This window comes from Calliphora vicina, chromosome 4, assembly GCF_958450345.1.
Source record: "Calliphora vicina chromosome 4, idCalVici1.1, whole genome shotgun sequence".
NCBI classification, from domain to species: domain Eukaryota; kingdom Metazoa; phylum Arthropoda; class Insecta; order Diptera; family Calliphoridae; genus Calliphora; species Calliphora vicina.
In genome coordinates this window covers 993,189-1,014,355 of record NC_088783.1, presented here as the reverse complement: position 1 = coordinate 1,014,355, position 21,167 = coordinate 993,189, and the positions used below count along the sequence as shown (strand labels likewise).

Below are 21,167 nucleotides of genomic sequence, written 5' to 3'. Positions count from 1 at the left end.
GTTTTTTAACATGACTTAATTAAGTTTTTCGCAAATATCTTCGGTAATGGACGTTTAACTACATTTCTAAAAACATCCACTTATTTCTAATAAATTCCGAAATAACACGTACAAAGTTGTTTTGTAATATCTCAAATGACTTAAGGTAGGGTCACACATGACAAATATTTCACGAAAAAGATGCAACCACTAAATAAAATACATTTTAATTCTTTTATTTATTTGAAAAACTTTTTTTATTTTTTTTATTTGATGCTGTTTGATCTTACAAAACACTTGTAAGAGTAAACACGTCAAACAAATTTGTGGTAAACAAAGTGGTTACGCTTTTTTAAGCAATCGGACCACTAGTTCAGAAGATTCTAAATTATTACCACTTTTTTTGCGATTAACCCCACTGTGCAAAGTGTAAAGAATTATCCGTACTACATGTGTTAGAGACAAATAAATAATTAAGAAAAAACATGTTCGCGTTTCGAATGCTTGAGCTCAAGTTGCGCTTCTAAAATGTGAACAAAAACTGAATAATAAAGTGTGTTCCTTTTCTTTATCATTATTTTAATTTTGAGTTCTGTAAGAGGGTTTATATAAATGCAGCTTTATGTTTATTTTGCAATTGCGACATCAGTTGCTAAGACAGACGATGTGGAAACACATAAGTATCATCAACTGTTAGTAGTAGATGTCGGACAACAGGAACTTTTTCCTCTACTTATTAGTCAGTGTAATTGCACAGAATACACGTAACATTTCTAGTGCAAATAATGAGACAATTTTTTTTACTTTTTTTCGTTTTAACTTTACATAATGCAGTACGTACTATATATAGTCGAATCACATACAAAAAGAGATATGTGTAATATTTTTTATTTCACAATCTTAAATACTTATTTATTGTGCATTTACTCACTAAAAAGCTATGTTTAATCCATATAAAAAAAAATAGAAAAATGTAAAAGCAAAGTTTTTTGCGTAATACATAGTAAAATCTCTCTTAAATAAACTATCTTGCTCCGTGAAAAGGTCTTAAAAAACACATACATAGGTATATATGATACGAGTTGTGTCTAAGAACTAAATGAAAAGTTAAAGGATTAAAGAAGTGGCCACTTAAAATCCGTACGCACTACAGTAATCATCATATGAAGCTAGAGATAAAATTGTGCACAAATATCTAGAAAATCCGACTTTATCAGGTTAAAAGATAGATATCATATCAAAATTTTTACGTCTCAACAGCTCAAGTTTGTGTGGCCTTTAAATATGAATATGTAAAATTTAACAAAAATATTAATTTGGCACGCAATCCGCAGCTGTGGTTTGAAGAATCAAGCTTTTCAGACATGTTTTTAAATAATTTTCTGAATTATATATAAAAAGAGAATTTGGACAAGCGATTGCTGTCATTTATAAGACATCACACATCTGATACAAAGTTTCAGCCAAGTGATCATTACTCAATGACAAGTTGTCATTACTCAAATACTACTATGAAGTGGTATAATGAGAATAATATTGATGTTATACCAAAACATATCAATTAAACAAATTGCACAAATCTTCGTCCAATCGAAATATATTGGGCAATTGTTGGAATAACGGTAGAAGTGGGAAGAAAAGTTGTGCAGCTATTAATGGGAGGCACAAGAATAAAACCCAGAAAATGTATTCGCAATAAAGACACATAAACCTACAGTTATATATTTTTTAAGCTTAATAAATTACCTTTAATTTCATGTATAAAATGTTAACATACGTTGTTTCATTTAAAAGTTATGCTCGCTTTAATCCGTACGGATTTTAAGTGGCCACTTCTTTAGTTTCGCTTTACATGTGTGAACTTTGTTCTGTTATTAATAAACATATTAATAGTGGAAAAATCCGAATTGACATATTCTTCTGTTCTTAAGTACCCACATTAAACTAAATTGCTCAGTTTATGGTGTGCCATATTCATATTATGTACTTGTTTCCATTTATTTGATCAAAAGTAATATTTTTAGAGGTGTTTAAATAATTGTACTGTGGCTAGAGTATCCAAAACTGAAAACCGGTCAATCGGTTTTTTCACTGTTGTAAAATCTACCGATTTCAGTTTTCTTAAACTTTTCGGTTTTTTGACAAATCGGTTTTTTAAGACGCTTAACCGGTTTTAAAGAAATGCATTTTCTAAAGCTTATTTCAATATATTTTTGAAAAAGTTTGATAATAATAACACTTATAAAAATATTGACTTATTTCACAGAAAATTGTAGAATTTGACAATATTTCTTAAAAGATATAAATAAAAGAATTGTTAGACTCCTTAGTATATAAAAATGAAATAGAATGGCAAAACAGACTCAGAATTTTTCGGCTGTATCAACAGAAAGTCAGTTGAACTAAATTTTTGTTAACATTTCCAAAATTTTGCAGCCACAACAATAAAATACGGTCACTAAGGTAGAATCATTCGATTGGTAACAAATTCGGTTGCTATCACGAATCTGTTTTCTCTGTGTACCAAATTTTTTATGGATTTCACTATTCTATAGATTTTTATGTTGAGAAGATAATTGTTGGGTTGGTTATTTGAGTGCTAGGTGAAATCATAGACCGATTACCATTTTCGACACAAATTGTTCTTGCAATAACTTGTACTTAAAGAAAATTGCAAAAAAGTTTTGAAAAATAAAAACTTTTTTGGATGTTGTCTCAAAGTTTGGTCGAAGTCTTCGAAACGAATTTAGGAAGAAGCTTTTAAGTGGAAAAAATTTAGATTTTTGCAAATATAATTTAACAAATCTTAATCTTATTCTATAGTTTGGCATCGATGACGACAAAATTTCTGTCCAATCCAAAGTTGACAACTGGCTAATTGAAGAAGATGACTTCCGTGGCAAACGAGTTTTGAGTAAGGTAATAAATACTATAGTTAAATGGTATATTTCTGTTTTTATCTCATATTGCAATGAGATAAAAATATTAAATTTTTAAAACAAAACAAAATAAAATTTATTAAAAATAAAAAATAATCGGACATTTTTAAATCAATCCGATTTTTGGTTTATATCAAGTATGAATTCTTGCATAAATCAAGTTTGGAATTCTTGAAACAAGCTGATTTTAAGATTAAATCAATCTCGGCCGTACTTTGGAGAGCTAAAATTAAGATTTTTGGGCTTGATGAATCCGTACTTGAATCAAGTATTTTGTATTCGGTTTAAGAAAATCCGTACTTACCCTACTATTGACACCGCTCCGGATTGATTTAAGTACGGATTACTCAATTTTTTTTATGAGTGTACTAATATTTATTGATTTTTGAAAATACTTATTAAACGCTCGTGAGTATTTTAGTTTATAATTTGAACCAAGATGGATTGGAAAGAAATGTAAAAACCATTAAACAGTTTTCAGCATCTTCTTCTTAATTCATGTTCGTATTTGTTTATGTATTTTTTGTATGCGTTTAATATTTATTTTTTTTAATGCTGAACAGTTTCGGTTATATGTACTTCAAAGATTTAGGCGTTAAAAGCAAAACTCAATTTAACCCTTTTTTATATTGCTGAGTAAATAATCTAAAATACTCTTGTGATACTTTCAGCTTATGTGTATGTGCAGGTATTTATGTTTGTTTGCATGTTTGTATATATGTATGTATGTTCCCAGCGGCGAAATTTTTGAGGCCTTCTGTAAGACCTTCCTAGACCTTTTTTTAGATCCAGTACTCATGCTCGCTTGCCTTCTCAGGAAGACCTTATGGAAGGCCTACCAGCTCCCTTCTTTCTGTTGCTACAAACGTAGTACAAGCACAAAATACCGTTAAAAAATCACATTCCAAAGACAAAACAACAAATACAAAAAATGCAAAAAGTGTAAAAAAAAAGACAAAGCTGTTGTGCGTTGTGTAAATTTTTTAAATTATTCATGTTTTTATTATAAAAAAATTAAAATAAATAGATGATCGCTTAGGGCGGGTAACTTATTAAATTTTAAACATAGTTTAGGCTTAATCAAAAACAAAATTTATTTAACAATATTCCAACAACAGGCCTGCTATCCGGCCTGTTGAAGAAGGTAAAGCAGAAGACCTTGGCTGGCTAGGACATCGTGTGTAAAAAATGCATGAGTATGGAATGGGGCAATAAGCTCTTGTGTCTGATAAATAAGGCCTTCCAGAAGGCCTGCTTACTACTTCTTTTCGCCGCTGGGTATGTATGTATGTATATAAGCATGTGCATGATCTTTTTAAGTATTTAACCATAAAAAGGATTTATTATCCTTTTTGTGTAAGCAAGAGATTGTTTGTTGTTTGTACAATCTGTGTATGCACAATGTATACATAGGAACATACGTAACTGTAGATATATAGACAGTCACTCGTTCTCTAGCCACATACTCATTCCTACAAAGAGTTACGTACACATTATTATTTTTTATTTTTTTTTTTATTTCATTCTTTTTGATTTTTCATGGTTATATGCCTGAATGTTATTGACTTTATAATTTCTGAGAGTGAAATATTAGTAAGTGTGCATGTGTTTATTACATGAGACATGGATGTTTAAGGTTTATCACCTCTGTCATGGGTATAATACATACAATATAAAAATCCTGTTTCGAATTTTAATTTTTTCAGTTTGTTTTTTCATGCTTTTTCTGAAATTTATACATAACATGTACTCGGGCAAGATACAGAACCATTTTAATAGGAAAAAAAACTGTTTTATAAAATGTTGTTCATAGCTTAAAATAAATAGTTGTATGCATGTAGTAAGTAGAAATACATATCGTTAATTCCTGGATAGATCGACCAAAATTGACCTACGGTGTTTTAGGTTTTAGATTATTTTTTCCACACATTCAAAATTACCTAAACTCGCGATTTTATTTTACTTTTTGAAAACCCTAAAAAAACGCAAAAGTATGGAACTTTAAATGTCTATATCTTTGGCAATGCCTAATGGATTTAAATGATTTAAACAACATTTGAATTATGGCATTGTCATACAATACATTTTAATGCAATTGCATTTATTAAATACATTTTACATTCAATCTGCCTACTTAAATTTTTGTTTTTGTATAAAATTAAGAAATTATAGAATTTTTGTCATACAATTTAAAACTCAAACTTTTTGGGACACATGTGATCGGATAATTAATTTTCCAGTGATACCTCAAAATCTAATTTAAGATAGAAATGGAATTAAATAAGTGTCAAATCAAGTACATAGAGACAACCGAGCTTGTCATTAAGATGTTTATCTAATGTCTAGCTAATGTACAAATGTTAAGGAAACCTCTATAATTACTTATAACATTAAGATTGTTAATTTTTTACAGAACTTTTAAATTATGTATATAATTTGCTATGTTCAATGACGAGGCGAGCGGAATGTTCAAATGAATTCTTTGTTAACTGGTGTCTAATCTGTACATATTATCTTATTGCTTCTGTTAATGTTGTTTAAAATAAATGATAAACCTTAAACTTTATTTTGTTTTTTGTATATTTTTAGATACAAAATTATAGATTTTTTCAAATTAAATACCGTTGAATTGTTAATATCTGAAAAATCTGTACATTAGCTACAAATGAGTATAACTTGAAACTTTTCACCATAGATGACAACTAGATAGATAACTGAGAGCCAAAAACCTAAGTCTGTTGTCAAAAACCTTATTCAAGAGAATTACCATGTATTTTGTTATTGTGAAAAGAGAGTAATTTTTTCCATTGATATTTCTCTATCCTTCCGTTCTATGTGTCTATTATTTTTGATATCTGTATGTATGTATGTATGTATGTATTGTATCATAAACATAATGAGACTTGAAAAATAATTCCTAAAAATACAGAGAAATTATTTGAATTTTCAGAATTATTTTATTTTTTCAAACTTTCTTAAATAAAATAGGACATGTTGTAAATCAATAAATGAACAAATGATGCTCTTGCATAAATAACATTTATTTATAATTCCACGTTTTCGTAATTTCTCAGTTTTACGAGTTCAAAGGCAACATTTATAAACAAACAAAGTTCGTGATTAAAATACACAAGGAAGTGAAGTGATAACTTCCAACCAGGGGATGGCATCCACTCTAAATACGCACTTGTGTATGTATGATGTGTGCTAAAGTAAAGTAAATATAAAAAAATTTTAAATAATTTAAAATGACATGTTGTTGACACCATATTGTGCGAATATAGAAGACGGACGGACGGGCAACACTTAAATCACCACAACTAATAAAGAAAATGTCACGTAAATAAAGTCAACAATGAAAATAAACACAAAACATAAAAAATGTCCCAGGAAATGTTATAAATTGTGTCTTTGCAAATGCGGTGAACATGCGAATTAAAAATACAAATACGCGTGACGAAAGACCTAGAATAAATAGTAATACGTTTAAAACTTTTAAAACTCACCTGCAAATTGGGTGGACAATGATCCAATAATTCTAACATGTGTTTTATATTTTGAGCATCTTGTATGACAAAATTTAATTCCATATCGAATTCACCGCCAACGAGCTGAAATTAAAAATAAAAATGGAAATATATCAATTACTTTTTCATGATTAATATTTTACTTATGTAGACAACAGTTCGTATGATTATTATTTGAATTAAAATTAATATAAAGTTCCCATCGAATTTCATTTTGCATCGTGTGAGCGTCCTTTTTATATTTTTGTCATATCTATTCGGTGTATTAGGTTAGATATTTGAGGACGATATCAGTTGTGATACTTTGTTATATTAATCGCAGCGATAAAATAATTATATTATATAATACATTTTCAATAATTAATAATAAATAAATTATTATCGTATAGAAATATTTCATGAACCGGTAAAAAATGATTCATGATCAAAATGTTCTATACTTATTATTATGTTGAATGAAATTTAGAAATTTCGAATTATTAACCTCTACACATTACTACTAATCGGCGCATATCTATTATTATGATCATTTGTACTTAGTGACCCAAACAAAAAAAAAATAAATAAAATCAACTTAATGCCATGATTATTACTAATACTTAATTTTCCATATTTATTAAATGTTAATTAAGCTTAATACAGAAGTTAGTAAAAGTATTTATTTTTTGCATTAAATAAACCTTGTAATATTTGTATGAATAATGTTAATTTCTTAACACAGATACACACGCCCGCACTAACATCTACTCATCTAAACAGGAAAACTTACAAATAGAGGTTTTTGTCATGGAACTCAAACGAATCAGTGTTTCGTAGCAACGCAAATTCTAGCTAACATTTTTATGCAAGAACTGAACAAAACAAAAGATAAAAAAAATAACGAAAATCTCAAGAAATTAATGGAAAAACTAATTCAAACACCATGAGACATCTTTATCATTTCAATTCACAAACACATAAGCACATACAGCGAACAGCCCAGGAGAATAAAAATGCGGGCGGTCCATGGAAGATGTACGAGTGTGTTTTGTGCTAAATATGTACCCAGCAGTTTTGCAAGTACTCAATGTATCTCTTATAGACAGTAATAATCTGATCTCTTGGCTCTAACTCCAATTTATATATACATAGTTTAGATCATTTGACGTTTGTATATGCTCTTTGTAGTGCAGAGCGCAGTCAATTGGTTAATTGTAACTTCAGTGTCTCTAAGTAATCTGAGATATGTATATGTAGGTACAAACTGGCTTTATACAAATTGTGTTGATATAATTCTCATACAGGTTATTTAGTGATGTAGCAGCTATTTATAAATGCTAGGTAAAATCACTAGTTCAGGACAGTAACATAAACCTGCTGGGTATACAGTCATTTTTATACGTACAATCTCATACACACAAACATACACAGTTGCGGTACTTATCATTAGAATGTGTTTTTTTTTCTTTTCTTTTTATTTTATTTTTGTTTTTCTGTTAAGTCTGGCTGCCAATAATCCGGGCGCCACTTTGAGAGTCTTCATATTTTTTTCCAAAAGGAAAGACGAATACAAAAAAAAAACATGGCAATTTATTTGTTTCGCAAACCGTAAAGGAAATGAAGGATAGAAAAGATTCTTTAGGTAACGATAAGTAAAGTTTAGTTTCAACTCCCTGCAGAAACAATTACATTTATCTCATGAGATGGTTAGGAAGGATGTATTATGTGTTGAAACCAAAAACAAAGTTTTATGTGTTTGTATGTGTTTGCATTTGTGTTTGTGTGTCTATAAAAAATCTATTCAATTTTAAATTTAAACCCAAAAGTTTTATAAATTGAAGAGTTTTTGATCAGATTCCATGTATTTTTTTTTTATTTTTTTTTTTGAATTTTACACTTAGCTTGTTCCAAATGCTTAACAAATTGCATATTATTATTCCAATTGGCAATAAAATTAGGAAGGAAATCTATATTTGTGCATTTCAATAAGTATTTAATTTAACATTTTCGCAACTAATTTAATTCAAAATATGTATTTGTAATAAACTAAATCAACTTTATATTAATAAAACCGACAAAACATCTAGCTAAGGCCACTCCGAAGAAATCAATGACATTTTATAATTGCAAAACAAATGCTTACTGCACATTCTACTTAAATGCATGCATTCAAAAAATAGCTGCAACTTTCATAATAATAAAAATACATCGATTACACTGAGGAACAGAGATTTTGGTGCCCGAGATTTGAAAAACGTTTTGTACAAGTTGATGAACCCTCATTACTATGTTATTCTTGATTTTTTCCAGTCAGCTCACGTTTTCGAAATATCGCGGTTTATATATTTTCATTGAAGACCCTACTTTTTGGCGTTTTTCTTCAAAATTGTTGGTAATGCGGCTAAGAATGTGAAATTTTGTAACATGAGACTGGTCTACGTAAACATATGCTTCTTTTGAGTATAATAATTCTAATGGATGTTTTGGCATATTTGTCTGATCTTTCAGGAAAATTTAAATTTTAGCTTTATCCTTAATAAAATTGTGCATTATGAAAATTTTAAATAAAAATTTAGCACTGCACATTCAAGACATTATAGCGAACATAGTTTTTAATTAAAATGGAAAATTAGTTAAAAATTTAATGAAATATTTAGATAATATCCCGAAATTTTACATCCTAAAAACAATTTTTTTTATAAATAAATTTTTAGGTAGTCTTTAGTCTTATTTCTTAACACACATTTAAATCTAACTACATGAATATAAATACTTCACGTGCTTTACATAGTTTTTGGTGAAAATATCTTAAAATTTTTATTAAAAACACTAGTATTTTATAGAAAAAAATTAATTTTTACAAACATATCGATTTATTTCTACATTATATATCCAGGAATTGTCTATGTTGCGAATTTGAATACCAAAGTAAGCAAAATACAAATGGAGAACATTTATCCCTGATCTTTTAAAATATATTCGCCACAAATGTAACAAAACATATTAGGCGTTCGCTGTCAATTACAGAAAACCGAAATATTGATAGTTTAATTAGTTTTTTATTATCTATATATATATAAATGAAATGGTCCATATATGTAATGGCATCACGTGAGAAAGGCTGGAGAGATTTGGCTGATTTTTTTCCAAAATTCCGGGTAAAACTCGGATAACTGTAATAAAAAAGCGCCCTAAAGTATGCAGTATAAATTTATATATTTTATTTGCAAATAAATAAGAACAGGGTTGGAGAAACTTGATGAACTAACATTAGTAAATAGCTACCGGGCGAAGCCGGGGCGGTCAACTAGTAATTTATAAAAAATTCGAAGATAAATCTTTAGTTTATGTATAATCTTGCAGCTATAAAACATTCAAGTTACGAAAATTTGTATAATTTTTTTAATACGAAATACATACGAAAAATATTATAAATCTTTGAGATATTTGCCAAATATTTTAGTATATTTTCAATATTTTTATATAAATTAGTTTATTGATATGTTTTTATTGTATATAGTGAACAAATTTTGAATCATTTTACCTTATAAGGATGAAACTGAAAAAAGTTAATTTTCAACATCCATGCGATATCACCAATATATCCTGAAACTTAGATAAACAAAATTGATGTCAAAGAAAAGGCCATTTTTAGTCTCCATTTATGAAATAATCCAACAAAAAGAGAAAAAAAAATACAGAACAACCAAAAAAATTGAAACCGCTCCTCAAAAACAACTAAAGATAGTTTTGACTATGAAATGTCCCATACATGTTTTATCAGAAACATTTTCCGCGGCACCAAACCAAAATGTCAATTTTGTTCCTCTGTGTTATTAATAATCGACATTGTTTTTGACATTGATAACACATACTTGTCAATTGATGCTTTTTTCTCGCTTTGGCTGTATTTAATTCATATATGGAATTATAATTCATGTTATATTAAACACACGTACAGGTGATCATTTTTTTTTTTTTTTTTCGAAACTCAAATGCGTATTAGGATTGTTCATAAAACTAAAATTTTGATTTTAAATTAATGTTAGTTAATGTGATTTTGTCGAACTTTTTATGATTGAATATATTATATTAGTAAATTGTTCATTCTTGAATTTATTTTAAATTGTTTTCCCTGAAAGGAAAAATTCTATTTATTAAATTTTCATACTTTTTAAAGAATACAGAAAGAAAATGTTATATTTAGACATAAGGCGCAATGGTTGTCACAAACATATGTATACTTTTTTACTGTAACCATATATATGGTTGATGCAATCATGTGAATTAACCATATTATGGTTACCACAATCATGTAAATAGTTACTGTGACTATAATATTGTTAAAAAACTTGTAACAAAGTTGAAATGGTTACAGTAAACATGCACACCTATATTTTTTCTCTTGGAGTGTGTATTGTTTTTTTTTTGTCTATAGTCACATATTTATCTATTTACATGTCACTATGTACAAACGCACATAAATACTTACTTACTACTGTTTAATAAATTTTTTTCTGAACCTTTTAAATATTGAAAAATTTGGATATTATTACATTCTATTTTAAGAGAAAAATACTTGACATTGTCAAATATCTCCACAAAACAAAAACATTATTGAGTTTATATTTTTAGATGTCAAGTGAAGTGATGAAGTGGTGGGAGAGGAGAAGTTCATTTTTTAAGCGCAAACGAAGAAAAGATATATTTTATAAATAGACACAAAAAGTAAACAAAATTGTTGATAGTAAAGTAAAGATACTATATGTAAATTCAGTTTGTATTTATATTCTTCTACATTTAACACATTTTTTTATTATTTAAGCTTAAAGAAGAACAAGAAAAGCAAGAAATTAATAAAGAAGGTAATTTAATTAATTCAAAATATAATAAATCTCTGAGTTAGAGGAGGTCAAAATTTGACATTTTCCATGTTTGACATGTGTTCCAAATAGTTTAGATAGCTATTTCTTCAATCTTTCGAAAAAAAATATTTAAAAAAATAAAAAATTTTTAATATTTTTTTTACCGAAATCAAAAACTTTTTTAATTTTTTTTCAAAATGGGCCTTTTTTTTCTTCAAATAAAGCTTAGATATTTTCCTTGAAGACCTATTTGGTCGCTTAGTGGGATGCGAGTTTGATATCTATCAAAAAAAATGTTTTGTTACTCAAAACATGCAATTTTTGACTTTTTTTTGCAAAATAAAAAACTTTGTTGACCCTTTTTTTAATTTTTTTTTTCTCAAAAGAAAGCTTGGATATTTTCCTTTCAGACCTATTTGGTGGCTTAGTGGGATATCTTTCAAAATAAATGTTTTGTAACTCAAAACATGCAATTTTTGACTTTTTTTCAATATTATCCCATCATAATTGTATATGATTAAAATAATGAAGTTACCATTGTAATTATGTATCATACATTAATTTAATTTCTTTAATAATCAGCACAAATTGTATATAACTATGTATGTATTTTTTATAACATGCAGGATATAAGTTTTATAATTAAAACTGCGTAAAATACTCTATATATTTAATTTTTTTTCACATTTTCTATGTTTGCACATGTCATTATAAAACACACTTGGTTAGATAAAACCACATGTAAACTGCCTTTGTTAGTTATACTTATTAGTCTCCTTACAAAAGTAAGGAACCATATGAACTGTGGTGCAAAAGTATGCCAATGAGGATATAATTTTGAAAAATTGAGGCAATGTGGCAACCTTAATATAACACAAGGAAATCTATTGAAAGTTTTCTAAAACCTTTGTGACACATTTGACCTGCATTTAAAAAATAAGTTTGTTTGGGTCTAATTTCCTAGTTATATCTCCAGAATTTAAAACCTTTTTTCAATCGATGCCAATTAGTTCAATATTTTCAATTGAAAGCGCCATAATGTACATGACATTTTATTTAATTCGTGGTAAAACAAAAATATCGACATATATTTTTTATCAACAGAGGGAATCGAACCAGCAACCTGCAACTTGTAATCTGCAACTGAGATTAATAGTCCGGCACACTATCGTCTAGTATATCGGGAGAAGCAATTGGGCAGAATCTTTTAGGTGATGGATAATGGGAATTAAACATGTAATTAAGAATCGTAGTGTATCCTTTTTTGTTTATAATGGATCAGTTGTATATAATCAAAGAACTAAATTATACATACCCAAGTAAAATTTATTCCTAAGTACATGTCTAATACACATATTGTACATTCATATTTACTTGTACATATGTATATTCTTGTATTTAAGTTTCTGTCACATGCAATGTGCTGTGTTTAATGAAACTACATGTCTGTGCATTCGTGTTTTGCTCTAATCTTTTTTGCCTTTATCCACTGGTATACAAAATAGACTCTTCTCTGGCAACAGATGCTCTGGAAGGAACACAAAATATCTACGAGTATAGCTGCCTAATACTAGTACATTAGGGTTGCCCCGTTTGTATGGAGGCAAATAAGGTGTAGATGTTCCCAACTAAAATGATAGTTTAGCTTTTTTCAGCAGACCTTTTTATACCTTTTGAGAAACGGTATCCTAAAATTAATTAAACTTTTATTTTAGTTGGAAACATAAATAACTTTTTTGGAGAGCCACCCTAGAGTACATCCATAACATATTTCATATTTCATACCATTAAATGGCTATAACAAGCGCAAGCATAAGAAGATATTGGCTTGTACATGTTGCAGTACGTGTGCGTTCTTTATGATGGCTAAGTACAAAGAAAAAAATGGAAAAAAAAATAATAATTTATGAACAAAATAAGCAGAAAGTTTCCATTGTTCCGCTTTTTTGTCGGAAGCAGAAATTAAATGCTTGCAACATACAATTTTTTATATAATTTAAAGTTAATTTTTGAAGAACTATGCAAAAGTATGAATACATTTTTAGTGACATTAACTACACAATATATCCACAAATCCAATGCCTTATTGTTTAAACCGTACAAATATAATTTTTTCCCATATATTTCTTGTATTTCAAAGCGGTGCGAAGAGCCAAATCTGAACTACGTTTCCGACAATCTATTCTCTATTTACGATCAGGTTGCGGAGTTTCTCCCTGACAAGTGCTTATATAATTAATACTACAAAACAGTATAGCTCATAGAATAATTATTTCGCTAATAAAATTTTTAGGTGGATTTTGAGACATTCATGAGGAAACGAACAAAGTTTTTTAGAATAAAAACAATCGCGGAATTCAGTACTAAATCGACTGATCTGAAAAAAAAAAAATGTTGGCTGATGTAGAATTTCGCATTTACAATGGTACACGACTATTCGCACTTAGTACTGAACACCGCTAATGTATACTTTTTGATCAGATCTCACTATCCTTTACATTGCGAATTGTTTTTGTCCAAAGAAATTGCGATAAAAAGCTAATCCATTTGTCAAGTGAGGCAGTCATATGTAGGAACATGATTTAGTTTGCTTTGAGTCCTACATTTACATAAAATCTTACACATTTGAACAAAATTACCAACGTATGTGTAAGTGTGTCAAATACATGCTTTGTTTTAAACAATAGTTATTGTTAGTGTTAAAAAATTAACACACTCGTATTTCGTGTAAAATTTAGCGTATTCAAACAGAGAGTAACGTTTAGCAAACTTCCCGTAAAAGTGCTTATAAATGTACCAGTTTCAGTGAAGTTTCATTATTATCGCCATCTGAATCTTTCAGCCTAACCACAAAAGCCTTAAAGTCGACTATTATTTTAAATTTCTCGCCATAAAATAAACGTACATATATGAACCAGAATCTTGTTTTATTATTTTAAAATAAGCTTTCTGTTTTGTAATTGTATGCACTTTTTTTAAATTTATTATTATATTTTATTGAACATTCATTGAAAAAGATTTCATATGGTACGGAAAAACAAAATTTATGTTTTCATATAACGTCGACTTTAACAAAAATTATCTTTAAAGTTTCTTTTGTGGTTAGGCTGTGTTTAAATTTATGAATAAATATTTAAATATGTATGTAAAAGTGTGCGAGTGAGATAGAAAGAGTGTGTTTACATACTTTTTAATAACACATACGTATGTATTTTAGGGTGGCCCTTATTTTGACTTTTTTTAGATTTTCGAAGCATAACGATCTTAAAACAAAATACTGATTTGGATAAAAAATTATATTATAATTTGATACCAAATAAAATCATAAAATGACATGCATCTTTTAAATCCCAAATCTCACATTCTCAAAGGGTTTTCTAAACAAAATATCAAAATAATAAACGCTAAATGATTAAATTATAAAAGTAAATTTTGACAGTTGTGTATATTACGGGTATATCATGGTCACAAATTTGTTAAAATTATTTCTTAAAAAAATATTTCGTGGCCTATTTTTCAATATTTAATTTCAGATTGGGCCACCCTAACTATACATTTACATATGCATGTGTGTACAATGTACATGGAGTCCTTTTAAGTCATTGTTTTGTTAATTTTTTATGCTAACTGGGGTATTTATTAAGCAATTATGTCAGTTAAATGTTTTTAGTACTCTACTAGAATCATGTAAATATAAATATGATTTTTTATACACACCACCCAGTTACAAAATGGAAATTAAAAAGGATTTCGTTTACAAAAACAAACAAAAAAGGACAATTGCTAGAGAAAGAGATTTAGAGTGATGCTGGTGTTTATGACAGGTAAACAAAATAATTTTTGGTTTGTTTAAAAAATGAACAGCAATTAGTTTTAATTGAGTGTTTAATTAATTAACGCATAAATAATTTCAAGGATATTCAAATTAAAGTGGCAGATGATGAAGTCAATTGTGTTTTATAGCGTGTCATATTGAGATATAATCACAATTAAATAATCTACATACTCGTATATTTGCAAATATATACACTTTAACCTTCGCTTTACCAAAGGTTTTTCTATGTACATGGTTTACCAATACCCACCCGGGTGGTACTGCACTTTTACGCATATATGCGACGAACAACATTTTAAAAAATCAAAAAAACCTCATAAAAAGTTTAAAATGACTTTAATAAATTCTACGGACCTCTAAAATTTGTTCTGTGAGTCTTAATTTCATTTAAATCGAAACAAAATTAAAAAAATTATTAAGCTACTAAATCCGTAATGGTCACCCGGGTGGGTATTGGTAAAGCCAAGGTTAATGAAACGAGTATTGTACTAAATGTGTTTGCGGTTGAACAGTGAAATGTAAATACACTGAATCAATTAAGTCTCCGTACAGACATACTCATAATATAAACTAGCTATTTATGGTCGCTCTTCAATACATATTTAAACCTTTTTTAAAAAAAATATTATAAACTAGAAATCAACACAAAAAAACTACAAACATTTTCATTAAAAACATAAAAATTTACATACATTTAAATAATTTTACGAAAAGTATCGCCAAAAAAGTCTCCGTACAGTTAACCGTTTTAAGGCAAGGAATCCCAATATTAATCTTAATTGAATTTAATATGTGGTAGGTCCTCCTTTCTGAGCAATTGCAGCATTTTAATGGCTGTGGATGGAATGGACCAGCTTTGTTGTTGTCAGGGAATCCATTTTATACCACTCTTCCATTATAACGGCTTTTAGCTGATCTTTACTCGTTATATTGTGCTGCCGAATTTTTCATTCCAAGTGATCCCATAGATGCTCCATCGGGCTGAGATCAGGTGACTGAGCTGAGCGATTTAAGTGCTTAGGAACATTATAAATAAGACATTCCTTTACTAATCTAGAGGTGTGTTTGGGATCGTTGTCTTGTTGGATGCAATACAAACGTCCCAAGCCATATTTATCCATTGTGTTTTCAACAAAAATAAGATTTCCCACCCCAGATGAAGTCATGCAACCCCTAACAACAGCGTTACCTCCTCCATGCTTTACGGTTAGCGTCAAATGCTTCGGATTCATTTCAGTATTTGGCTTTCTCCATAACATTTCTCTTCCATCAGAACCAAAAACATTAAATTTACTTTCATCGCTAAAAATAACTCGATCCCAAAATAAAAAATCTTTATCAATATGCTCGATAGCGTAATCCAATCTCTTTTTCATGTTCACTTTTCGAACAAGGGGCTTCTTACGACTTACTCGACCATTGTATCCAATTTAGTTTAAGAGCGTTTCTTACAGATTTGGGGTTTACCGTTAATTCATCACCAGTTTTTAAGTTTCCCGCAATTACACATTACCTTCTACAAATCGTATAATTCTTCTCTCTAAGTGGTGGTTTATTTTTCTTGGATGGTCAGTTCTTTGTTTATTTGCCATTGTTCCGGTTTTTTTGAACTGTTAAATATCGGTGGCAAGTCACAGTGTCCATTGACATAATGTCCATGAACATTATGACACCCCATAAAGTGACGTTATGTCATTCTTAAATTCATATTTATATTTTACATTACCCATTTTAACGTTAACACTTTTACTTTTTTAAACTTTGTGACGTCTGAACTCCATAAACTACAGATAACAGATAACTAAAAATCGCAGCTATCGTCTTATTACTACTTTAAATTTACAACGGTAAATTCGATAGAAGTTAAATTAAAACATAATGTCATCTTTTGGAGTGACATAATGTCCATGGACATTATGTCAATGGACATTATGTCAATGGAAACTGTGACATGCTACCTTGAATAACGTACTGAATGGAAGAGCGTGGTCTTTTTACAATATCCTTGATTTCGGTTAGATTTTTTCCTTCATTTAGCAAGTTAATAATAATTTTCTTTCTATCCATTAAAATTTGCTAATTTTTGGATTCCCTGACAACAACAAAGCTGGTCCATTCCATACACAGCAATTGCTCAGAAAGGAGGACCTACCACATATTAAATGCAATTAAGTTTAATATTGGGATTCCTTGCTTTAAAATAGTTAACTGCACGGAGACTTTTTTGGTGATACTTTTCGTAAAATTATTAAATTTATGTAAATTTTTATGTTTTTAATGAAAATGTTTGTAGTTTTTTTATGTTGATTTCTAGTTTATAAGATTTTTTATAAAATGAATTAAAAAAAGTTTTAAATATGTATTGAAGAGCGACCATAAATAGCTAGTTTATCTTATGAGTATGTCTGTACGGAGACTTATTTGATTCAGTGTACATACATATAATAAAGGATGTTCTATTAAATTTAGTTACATTTTAGATTTCATTAAATTTATGTACACATGTTGACATAAACTCATGTTTAGTTGTTTGCGATGCAAGGGTGTTTAAATAAAAAGTTAAACTTTACAAATTGCCAATTCATTAATTAACCATCATCATGAACTCAATTTATTACTGTTTATTTTGCCACTGCTATTCTTTGCCCCCACCAAATCCATCTATTTCAACAATCATACACCCACCCACCCACGATGCTATTAGTGGTTGATTGTATTACGATCATTCATTCATTGCTGTTACAACAAAAATATTCACACACACACACAACCCAACACTACAAATCGTCACCTAAAATGCAAAACAACGTAACATCACTTTTCATAAGTTTATAGGAGAAGCAAAAAACGATATAAAATGAAAACTACTTGAGATATTGAAACAAAATTTTCAAATCTGAATTCCAATGACTCTAGAAATATACATATTTTATGAAAAAAAAACTAATTTTATTAAAGCACACTTTAAGATATGTGGCTTACGTTTTTTTGAATTGTTATTTTCTGAAACAAAAAAAACGTATCATCAACATAAATTTTTATGCAAAAATAAAAACCTAATTAAATTTTTTTTTTTTTTAATAAAATATCAGTATCTTTTTTATTTTAATTACAAACAACTACTTTTTTAAACTATAAAAGGTTCTTTATTAAATTTTCATTAAGACTGCAAAAAATATTCAATTGCAACAAATTTATTAAAAAGAGATTAGGATACTAACTAAAACAAGGTAAAAGCTATTTATTAATTAATTACTCAAAGCGTATACGTTATTTTGTTTAAGAAAATCATATACTTGATGATACTTTAGTTTCAATTTTGGTTATAACTTGGTTATTTTTGATAGTAAAAGTTAAAAATTTTGTACACACATGTAATATGATGTAGTGAATCGTAATCAATAATAAAATCAATTTCGAATTTTTTGATGATGCGTTGTTTTGCATTTTAGGTGACGAATTACACATTTCAATTTCGGTGAAGGTTTCCAGCAGTTAAGCAAGTAGTCAATGTATCCCAGAAAGACAGTAATTGTCACAAAACTCTTATCACTTGCCTGACTCCAATTTATATGTTTTGGTCATTTGACACGTATGTGCTATTTGTAGTGCAGAGATAAGACAATTGGTTACTTTACACATCCCAAGTAATCTAGCGGGAAGACAATTGTCACTGAAGTGTATCTAAGTAAACTGGAGTGTAGTCACTTCAATCGTTTTGTGAGTAATTCGTACAAACTGGTTTTATACATATTGTTTTGATATAATTCTCATATTCTCATACAGTTTATTTTTATTTTTGCTTAAGTATACTTATATCCCATGTAACATAGCATGAAGTCAATAGTCACTTTAGTGTCTCTTAGTAACCTATGGTCAAGTCACTTCAAACTTTTTTTGTACACTTTATTTTACCCACCAGAAGCGTTGACTACTTTTGATCAGCTATTAGACAGTTTCATTGTAATCAAAAAGGGTCAATTCACCCTCTTCTTAGGACATACATGTGTTAAAATAACTAGTCACGTGTCTATTGAAGTGACTAGCTCCCACCCTAAATGATGGGTAAAATCACTAGTTCGGGACTGTCTCCTAGAACTGCTGGGTTCGGAAACAATTTGTCAATGAAGTATGAGTTTTTTGTTTGTACTTTTTGTGGCAAACATTTCATTTACTCGCTTGAATAACAGTAGAAATACGAACTTTAAGTGGCAGAAAAAAAAATAAATCGAAAAGAATGAAAAAAAAACTTTATTATTTGCTTATTACAAAACTTCGAAAAGTAACCTGAACAACTTTTTATCCGAAGTGATTTATTTTCAAGAAATGACATTCTCACTCCTAAACTACAATACATACATACATATGTATGTATGTATGTATTTATATGACAATAGCACCAAGAAAGCCACATGTAACCAGTGTTGCCAGGGGTAGCTTGGAAAACGTTAATGTTCTTATAAAAAGTTAAATACTATATACTAGGGTATTCATTCGAGTAATGATGGTTCGATTAATCGAATAATTTCATACGAATTATTATTCGAACAATTTAAAAATGGCCTTTTTCGAATAACGAATAATTCGAACAATTTTATGTAGAATAATCGAATAAAACGAATAAATGTACAAATATATTTAAATTTATTAAATTGCTTAAAATTTTTCATAATTCCAAATTGAAAGTGTTGAAAGTGATGGCAAATGGGCAATTCCATATCATAGTACGTGACATTTGTACGCATATAGAATGGAATAGATTTTGCAAAAATAAGAGTATCTGAAAAATAATTTGGTCTTTATGTTGCATTCAAAGGGTACTATATATTTTAAAATAATAATAAGCTCTTTCGAAATATTGTTGTCCAAAATATTGAGCGAAATAATGGTATATCGTACGTGACATAAAACGGAAGTCATTTTGAAGTACATGTAGAAATATGCGAAAATATTCGAATCGTGAGAGGCGTTATGTTTTCTTTTAATTTCTTACACTAAACGAAATATTTTTCCTTTACAATCCGTCATACTTAAATAAAAACAATCTTTGGATGATTTTATAATAAATCTATCTATCTTCTTCTATATATATAAAATACAAAAAATGTTTCTACCTATGTCCGTTATAGACTCTGAGATCATCCAACCGATTAGCTATAAACTGGTATCATTGTAAAGGAAATATGGTTTTAGACACCTAAAATACTACATTAGGTCCATTCGCTCCATTCTTAAAGAAGATCTTCGAATTTTCACATACAAACATTTTTCATCTAATATACATGTTCCGAATGAATTCAAAAACGGCTGGACCGATTTTAATGCGGGTAACACTCTAAAGTCAGATTTTTGATTTTCGGTCTGTGGGCGGAGGGGTGTGGCAAAATCAAATTTTTATATTTTACCGCTAATGCCATCTATATATATAAAAAACGGCTGGACCGATTTTGATGAAATTTGCAGGGAATCTTCAGAATTGCCCAGTGGTATAATCAGTGTATAATCAGATTTTTAATATTCGGTCTATGGGCGGAGGGGCGTGTAAAACTCAAATTTTTACATTATACCGCTAAGCCCTATATTTCATAAAAATGGATGTGTGTATGTCTGTTCCGTATGGACTCAAAAATGGCTGGACCAATTTTGATGAAATTTTCATGGAATCTTCAGAAAAGCCTCTTGGGCAACAGTGAAAAGTTAGATTTTTGATTTTCGGTATGTGATAAACAATTTTGTTTACTCTTGAATATTAGGTGCATGAATAAGAAATTTCCATACTAAATTTTTGAATTTTTGAAATTCCAACGGAAAGAGACTTTGGTTTTCTAAAATCGATAATTCTAAATAGGTTACATGCACCTTGTTTTTCTTGTTGAAAATTTTTGTTAAAATCGTTTAAAAGTTCAAAGTTCCAGGAACTCTAAATATATTTTTGCAATTTAAACAATGAATTCTCTAATTGTATGTTTGTCAAATTGAACGACTTTATGGAATTCTTGAAATTTAGAAAGTGTGTAAAATAACAGCTATGTACATTATTTAC

General features: G+C 28.8%; 1 protein-coding gene across 10 annotated transcripts in view; it reads right to left on the bottom strand.

The window, feature by feature from the left end:
• The window catches only part of rg (rugose), a 361,631-nt gene that overhangs the window by 122,751 nt on the left and 217,713 nt on the right, over nt 1-21,167 (bottom strand). For all 10 annotated transcript variants that reach the window (XM_065507267.1, XM_065507264.1, XM_065507268.1 and 7 more), the window contains one exon: nt 6,425-6,529. In XM_065507267.1, the coding sequence (XP_065363339.1) occupies nt 6,425-6,529 (105 nt within the window). The remainder of the gene's footprint in view (nt 1-6,424; nt 6,530-21,167) is intronic.